Source organism: Arvicola amphibius, chromosome 9, assembly GCF_903992535.2.
Source record: "Arvicola amphibius chromosome 9, mArvAmp1.2, whole genome shotgun sequence".
Classification (NCBI taxonomy): domain Eukaryota; kingdom Metazoa; phylum Chordata; class Mammalia; order Rodentia; family Cricetidae; genus Arvicola; species Arvicola amphibius.
The window spans coordinates 34776948-34785279 of NC_052055.2; the positions used below are offsets into that span (position 1 = coordinate 34776948).

At 54.5% G+C, this 8332-nt stretch overlaps 1 protein-coding gene across 1 annotated transcript; it reads right to left on the bottom strand.

The window, feature by feature from the left end:
• Nucleotides 1–280: 280 nt before the first annotated feature.
• On the bottom strand, nt 281–6730 carry LOC119823586. The gene is made up of 15 exons (XM_038343668.1): nt 6479–6730; nt 6283–6405; nt 5896–6014; nt 5665–5815; nt 5512–5596; nt 5109–5317; nt 4825–4942; nt 4498–4670; nt 2196–2338; nt 2015–2117; nt 1445–1741; nt 1041–1265; nt 854–938; nt 611–744; nt 281–492 (listed from the first exon to the last, which is right to left on the bottom strand). Exons 1-15 carry the CDS (start codon nt 6728–6730, stop codon nt 406–408), a joined length of 2304 nt encoding a protein of 767 aa, XP_038199596.1. The 3' UTR covers nt 281–405.
• Nucleotides 6731–8332: the final 1602 nt, after the last annotated feature.

The following is an 8332-nucleotide window of genomic DNA, read 5'->3' on the forward strand; positions in this document are numbered from 1 at the left end:
TTGAGGCCAAGCTGGACAAGGACAAGACAGGTGGAGTGGGCAGGTAAGCGTAAACTATGGCACGGGGCAGGGCTACCTCTGCGCAAGCAACTTAAACTGGGAGAGGTTGCTGAGTTGCAAAGTCCCTCCCTTCTTCCCTCCCTATTACAAGTCACTGAAAAAGAATGTGGGGCAGGCGCTAGGTGGGGGTGGGGAGCAGCCTGCTTCAGCCCCTTGGCTTTTGAATGGAGTTTGCAAGGGAAATGAAGACCCGTCAGAGAGAGCCGCAGTTCCCCAAACTCCTCTTTATTGCGGAGAGCGAGAGCCACAACCCCGCCTTGTGTGCTGGGACTGTGTGGCTCCTGCTCAGTCCCTGAGCGAGTTCTGCCACTGTTTCTTGTCCCTCTCTGCTGGATCATGAAGTCTTCAGGATTTCTCATCAGTGGGCTGCTCCGAGGTTTTGACCCTGTAGGAGCCGGGATCTCTGTGTTCTTTGCCAATTGGCAGCCCTGTCTGAAAGGATTGGCCAGGCTTCACCTCACCATTCAGTTTCTCCACTGGGGCTCAGAGAAGGTCCTCAGTCCATCTGGAGGACCTGGCCCCTGGCTCTGAGGCCCATGCTAGCTCTCACCTTCTGAGGTGGGGGTCTGCTGGAACCCATTTGGATAGAGGTCCAGAGCCTCAGGGTGAGCACGTCAGGGGCCGGCACACTAGGAGTCCAGCATAGAAACCTCTCATGGATCTTCTGGCTGGTCCTCCCCTTTGCTGCTCAGAGATTCCAGGTTGCTGGGCTAAAGCAGATGCCAAATGGCCCCTACCTTCCCACCCCCAGGCCCTGGCGACTTGCATGTCCCTGCCTACCCCCAGCTCTCACCTCTGACAGGGTCATTTTTGATCAGAAATTCATCCAGAGCTGCCCAGCCACCTCCAACACGGACCATCAGGGCTCCTCTTGCCACCTGTCGAGCACAGGGGTGTCTAGCCTTCTACGTAGGGGCTGGGGGACGTTCCTGAGGCTCTGTCCTCCCCACTGTCACAGACCCACACTCACACCTGCTCACCAAGGCTCCGTGGACCTTGAGCCTGCCTCTGACCACTGACGCACTTGTCCCTTCCGTGTTCCTTGTTCTGGTCATGCTGTGTGGCTGCTTCTGGCCACTGGGGAGCCCTGCCTCCAACACGGTGGGGCGCTTGTGGTCAGGCCCACATTTTCCCCAGGTATAGCCAGGCCAGCCTTGTTCATCCCTGTCCTGCTGCCCAGTTGCCAGGAAGCTGTCCACAAGGTCCTACTGGGGAATGTTTCAGTGCTGTCTGTGGCTTGGGGTATCAAGAACACCCTAGACCACTTTATTCTATGACCAAAGCAATACAGGTAGTACCCCACACACTGACAAGACCCAAGTGTACCGTGGCCCCTTGCTGTGAGGTATCGGGGTAAACAGAGTATGTATCTATCTGCTCTTACCTGTCCCTGGTGGCCTTGTTCCACCTGTACCCACTGGTCCCTTTTCTCTTTGCTCCTCTTGCTGTGCTCTGGCTTCCTCCAACTCCAACTCTCTGTGATGACGTCTGCCCACCAAGGCTTCCAGTTCTGTTCTGAAATCTGTCCCAGGAGGGAAGCCTTTGCTCTACTTCTCAGATCCCCAGGCGACTCCTGGTCAAGACTCCTCAGAGTCAGTACCTCCCTTGGGGCTTGAGTCCAGCACTTTAGGCTCAGGGCCCCAGGCAACTCTTCCAGCGCCCAGTTCTGGGCTTGTAGCACCTACGTATTAGGAAGCAATATTAGGGAACTGGAGGAACCCATGCCCCAAATTGCCCACCACTCCTGAGCCAATGCCCCTGTCCTCCAGAGCTTCTCAGCAGTCCTGCCCAACACTTAGGCCTTCCAGCTAACTCCTCCTAGAGAACAAATGGTCTCACAGAGGGTGTTGCTCAAGGACAGAGGGTCCAGGGCACTAAAGCTAGTGTCATTAGGCTAACCCTGGATTGGTCCACAGTTACTTTGCAGGCCAAAGTCTCTGGCCACTAGTCCCACCTTGGTCCCCAAGGGTTCAGCCTGGCTCAGCCCACGGGAGTACGAGACCAGTCTCTCTACAAGGTGGCCCACAAGCAGCAACATTCCTTCCAGGTTGTGCATCCTGGAGACGAGATGGGCAGATGTGAGCAGGGTAGAGGGCCAGCGAGAGTGGGGCGGGGCAGCTGGCAGACAGGCTCACCTCTCACAGGAAGGGCCAGACACGGCAGCCCGGCAGCCCAGCAGCTCCATCAGCAGGCCCAAGTGGCAGATGCTCCCATAGGCAGTGTCTCCTCTCCTCCTTAGCCATGACACCACCAAGGTTTGCTGTCCCCACAGGAACTCCTGTCACCAGAATAGCCTGGTGTACTGTTGGCTCTCCCGGTAGGAAAAGCTAAAGGGTGGAATCTTTTTCCCACGGTATACCTCACATCTTGAGCCCTCTTTCTTACTCCTTCCTTCCTTCACCTTATACCTCACGCTAACCGCCACACTAGCAAGAAGACCACACATGCTGGCCCAGTCCCTCTACCCTTACGCCTCCTTAGTATGAGGAAGGCAGTCACACTAGGGATAGTCAGTAAAATCCTCCCTGTGGGTAAATAGGATCCACCACCACCACTACCACCCATTCCCAAGTTGAAGCCCCAGTCTTTACTTAGAAAGAGGCAGATATATATATATATATATATATATATATATATATGTATGTGTATATATGTATGTATGTATATGTATGTATGTATATGTATGTATGTATATGTATGTATGTATGTGTATGTATGTATGTATGTATATAGATATAACTGTAGGGTGAGGTCAAAGTGAAATGTAGGCACCAATGTGTCTGCTGCCCTTAAGAGGGGTGGGATTTGGGGAGCAGGAAGATGACTCAGTTGGTAAAGTATTTGCTGCAAAGCATGAGGACCTGAGTTTGATCCCTAGCATCTATGTAAAAATCAAACAAAACAAATCAGCATGGTGGCTCGCCGGTAACCAGCACCAGGGAAGCAGAGGTAAGATTCCTGGGACTCAGTGACCAGCCGTCTAGATGAGTAAGAACTCCAGGTCCAGGGAGAGACCCTGACTCATAAATAAGGCGGGGGAGGGGGGGGAGGGCAGAGAGATAGCTCAGCAGTTAAGGGCTCTTGATGCTCTTTTGATGCTCTTGCAGAGGACCTGGTTCGGTTTTCAATACTTAGGTCAGGTAATTCATGATTGCCTATAACTCTAGCTCCAGTGGATCTGGTGCCTTCTGGTCTCTGTGGGTACCCACATGCATGTGTGTATGTATGCATGCACACATGCATAATTAAAAATAAAATAATAAATCTTCAAAATCAATAAGGTGGGGCTGGAGAAATGGCTCAGTGGTTAAAAGCACTGACTGTTCTTCCAGAGTTCCTGAGTTCAATTCCCAGCAACCACATGGTGGCTCACAGCCATCTGTAATGAGATCTGGTGCCCTCTTCCGGCCGGCAAGCATACAGACAGACAAAGCACTGTATACATAATAAATAAATAAATCTTTTTAAAAAAAATCAATAAGGTGGAAAACGCTTGAGAAAGACACCATATGCCCACTTCTGGCCCCTGCACATGTGCACATGCTTGCATACACATAAACACGTACATATGCAAAAGGGGAGTGAGATTTGAACACAAAATACACAGAGGGCACAGAAAGAAGACACTGTGCACATAAAGAGGAGAGAGGTAGAACAGACTCTCAGGAGCCAGCCCCATCCAACTTAAACTCTCAGCTTTTAGAACTTTGAGTCAGGGTACAACCATGGTTTCAACTTCCCCATTGGTGATAGTCACTTCCAGTGGCCTAGGAAACCATCAGTCCCGAGAATTAGAAAGAAATCTGAGAACAAGGAAAGGAATCTAGAACTTCTGAGCGGACAGCAAACCTTAAGAAGGGTCTCGTGCATCCCAGCCACTCCTGTGTTATAGAAAAGGGGGCTAAATGGAAGCAGAGCCCACTCTTGCCTGTTTGTTTCAATGCTGGACCATCCCAGACTGTGAGTCATAGGTTAGTCCATTTCTTTCTATCCTGCTCCTGACAAATTTTCTTTCCAGCTGTTGCATAAATGGGACTCATTTACAGCCATGCTTTTATCTTAATTAATAGCTCTCCACACGCTGAAAAAGGCATGTAGATACTAGGTCACCCCTACCCAGACAGCCTGGAGCTTGACAGCACTGTCCAAAGAGGAGCTGCCCTTGCTTACAGTCAGGGATGGTCTGATCTCCAGCCCTGGCCCTACTGGGAAAGCTGTGGCCTTAAATGGAGATTTGGGACTGTCAGAAGCTGGAAGGTGAGCATGAAGTCATCACCAGCAATCTCTCCAGCTGGCTCTGTGGCCCCTGTCCCTCCCAGAGTTCTTTGCCTTGGTTCCTCTGACAGCAAACAACAGTTCAGTCCAGTGTCCCTGTGGTCACCTCTCCCCACAAATGACTCTTGGGGATACCTTCCTCCCCCTAGTTTGTCAAGGCACCTGCGAGGTTAGGTTCCAGTCATCCTCCGGCCTCAGCTCCTCCATGGCTGCCTGCTCCTTGAGGCCACACAAGGTCTGCACAGCTGGCTCCCATATGGCCTTCAGCCTAGTGTCTCGCTCTCGAATCTCTAACCAGTGGCCCTCCAGGGGCTTCGTGTCTGCCTGAAGCACAGCTAGGAGGAGACACGAACACCTGAGAGCCCAGCCTTGGCAAGACCTTCACACTCAGCCTACCTTGGTTTCTTGAGCATGGGCCTGATCCTGCCTCCAGCCCTGACAGGGACTTCCCAAAGACTCCCAGGTACCCCCAGGGCCCTGGCCATGTACCTGATGAGGGGCTCTGATCCCAGATGGTCACTGTGGGTGCCACTGCATGACTAGAAGTCTCTGCCCACTGTGCCAGCTGTTCAAGCCGCTCTGCTAGCTGGGCCAGCTGGACGCTCAGCTGTAGGAGGAAACCGGCATTGTTCTAGACAGCCTTCGCCAGGGACAGAAAGCACGCACTCCCAGCCAGTCTAGCTATACCACAGTGGGCTGCAGTCTCCTCAGAGGGCATGAGGTAGGTAGGCTGGAGGTCTTTCTTCTATGTAAAGTCAAGGGGGTACAAACACCTGCTTCTGATCCTTGAGCCCTGGGTGTGCTGAGGTAGACCCCTCCAGTTCAAGTTGGGCCTCTGAGCCTGCTGGTAGTGAGGCCTTGAAGGACGCTGTCCTCTGAGCACACAGCAGCTTCTGTTGGGCACAGGCGACTTGTGACTCAGTCAACCTCACACGCTCCTGAAAGTGATCCAGTTGCTGTCGCACCAGCTGAGCTTGGTCGCCTGCAGCCAGAGGCAAGAGGCCAGGGAGGAAACACCGACATTGAAGGGGAACTGAGGGACCAGTAGCAGAGATGAGGGCTCCTTGGGAGCCATCAGTGATGGCATCGAGGCCTTGGACTCAGGGACAGGGCTAAGGGTAGATTTTTCTGTGGGCTCCCCGAGCACATGCTGGTGACTCCGTGGGGACCACTTACTTGTGAGGAGCTCTGTCAGCCTCCTTCCGGTCTCTAAAACCCTTTCCAGGTCCTTGGCATGTACCCCAGCCCCTTTGTACATCTCCTGTGAACACATACAAGACACTGAGCCTGTGACAGCCTGCACTCTCCCACCCCGAGCCTGAGCCGTACCTGGGAGTACGGTAAAGATTCCTCAGGGCACTTGGGCCCCAGCAGTAGCTCAGCCAGTAGCTGTTCACTTGGGTTCAGCTGTACCAGCAGAGCCTTGCAGGCGGCTTCAAAACTCTGGGCCACCGGGACCAGTTGCTCTAGGAGTCTCCACCTTGGGGCAAAGATGGAGGAGCTGGCAGTGGTGCCCTTCTTGCCCTAGAACCCTCACAGTCCCCCCACCTGTGGCTTCACCTGGTTTCTGCCTGCTGTACCAGGCGGTGCCATTGTGTGCGCAGCTCTGCCGGGCTCCCAGCCTCATGTAATCTTGGCTCCATGTGTGGTGCACGCTCCCTCAGTAGACGCAGGAGCAGCTACCAGACATGAGGTCAGAGGGCTTGGGCAGGATTCTGGGGTCCCTGCCCATCCTCCTCCCACCACTGCCCCCTCTTTTTTTTTTTAAATCAAGGGGGATTACTGGCTGTGGGAATATTAACAGGTATAGGTATACAGCCCACCCTTGGGGGACAGATCTATTGAATTCAAGCACATGGTAACAACCATTATTAACCAGTGACTTGACCTAAGGTTCAAAGGGTAAAAATGCCGCCCCACCCCTGTTCCTATCTCCTGGCCTTGTACCTCTTGTTCCCGCAGCTGGGAAGCAGCCAAAGTGGCGTCTGCAGCCAGGGGTCCCTGTGAGGCCTGCAGTTCCTCCATGCCATCCAGCCAGCTGCACAGCGTGTCCAGGGGTGCTAGGGGTGCCTGCAAGAAGGATGTACTCACCTCATCTGGCCTCCACTTGGACTCCCCACACTCGAGAGCTGTCCTTCCTCACCTGGGCTGGCTGCCTTCTCTGACTGCAAGGCCCCATCTCCACGGCCTCTGTCACCACTGTCTCTGTCACCACTGTCTCCGTGACCTCTGTCACCTGGACAGCACGGGAGCCCCACCAGGCCCAGGGAATCCCTGGTGGAAGTGGGCCCTGAGGAGCTGAGGATGGAGAGAGATCCTCTCGGGTCCTGGGACTGGTGTGTGAGCGATTCCTCCTCTCCCCCAGGCAGCCAAGCCTTGAAGCAGGGTTTCCCATGGTAGATGCTGAGCAGGTTCCAGGGTGTCCAGGACAGCAAAGGCAACCCTACAAGGGCAGGAGGACCCAAGTCAGGACCAGGGGGTCCACAGGACTGCCTGCCCCTACCCTTGCACAGGCTGATGCTGGGGAGACCCCTTGGGACTGGGTAGACTGCCCTGACCTAAGGGACTGGCGGGGAAACAGCTCTAGTTCCGTGCACCCTACCTTCCTTCAAGTCACTGATCCACCAACCCCAGCCAGTCTTGCTCCAGCACTTTTCTTGCTACTGTTTCCTGGGAAACCCAGTGCCCATCCTCAGTCATGTGGGTGGGGGAAGGGCTGCGGAGAGGAAGGGGCTTCTAGCTGGAGTATCTGGCCCCTCCCCCCCTCAGTTCCTGTATGGGTCGAGGGGGGCGTTCAGGGAGCTCAATTCTCACCCAAGTCCCAAAAAGTCACTCACGTGGCCATAGGGCTGCAATCCCTTTGGGTTAGGAGGCCGAAAAAAGGGGGGCTGCTATAATGGGTACCAGGCCTGCTCTGGGGATGGCTAAGAATTATAGGAAATGGGGGCATCAATACACATTTTAGGAGGGGACTGGAGAGTCACGGGAATTTCCCACAGCCATGCGGGCCCCCAGGGAGTGCTGGACTACGCCCTCTCCCAGTCACATAGCCACTCCATGGGACTCAGACAACCCCCACCCAAGACTTCCTGGCACCCTAGACTGGTCTGCTCTGTTTCCAGGAACCTCACACTTGCCGTACCTTCCCCACCTGAGCCTGGAATGACCTAGCCCTCCTCCATCCTGGAATCCCCACCAGATTGAAGAGCAGGAGGGTGGGGATGCTCAGGGATCTCCATCAGTGCAGGTGTATTCATGGAATCCAGCATGAGCCCACCGCTTACCCTCTACCCAACCATCATCAAATCTTCTACCAAGGAGTGGAATTTGTGCTCAACAGAAAAACCCAAAAGCCCTCACGTGCCCATAGTCATGCTGGTCCCAGGCCCTCCCTCTCTACTGACCCCAGGGCCTACAGCTAGCCCTGCCCCCTCCACACCCCAAGACCTGTCCCTGCCTGGGTTCATCTTTGCCAAGAGTTTGTGTTGCTGTTACCTTGGGAACTTTCCATGGAAAATATTGGGTGAGGTGGGTGGGCAGGCTGGCAGGCCAGGGCAGGCCATAGACGCACAGTGGGTGGATGGCTGGTGGACGCCTCTCCCAGGAGGGCTTGTCTGTCTCACACCCTACAACGGCCCACCCTGTCCTGCCTGCTCTCTTTTCTCAGCCCCCACCCCAGGCCAGGCACCGAGGATGTGCATTCCTGGGGGCTGGAAGGGCGTGTCGCAGCACAAGTCTGCCCACACCTGGCATGCAGATCTCACTTCCTCCTGTCTACCCTGCTTCTTTAAGGGACCATGGCATTCCTAGGAGCAGCTGTGCCAAGCAGTCTCTGGGCCATACCCCAGATTGGGTGTGTAGTCTGGAATGCCCCCCCCCCCCGCATCTTCTCCGCACTCATCCTTGGGCCTCCATAGCTACGGGATGAGGGTGACCCCTGCCTCTGATACCTGGCCTCTGACTTGTTCTGCTATTCAAGGCAGAACCAGGTCAAATT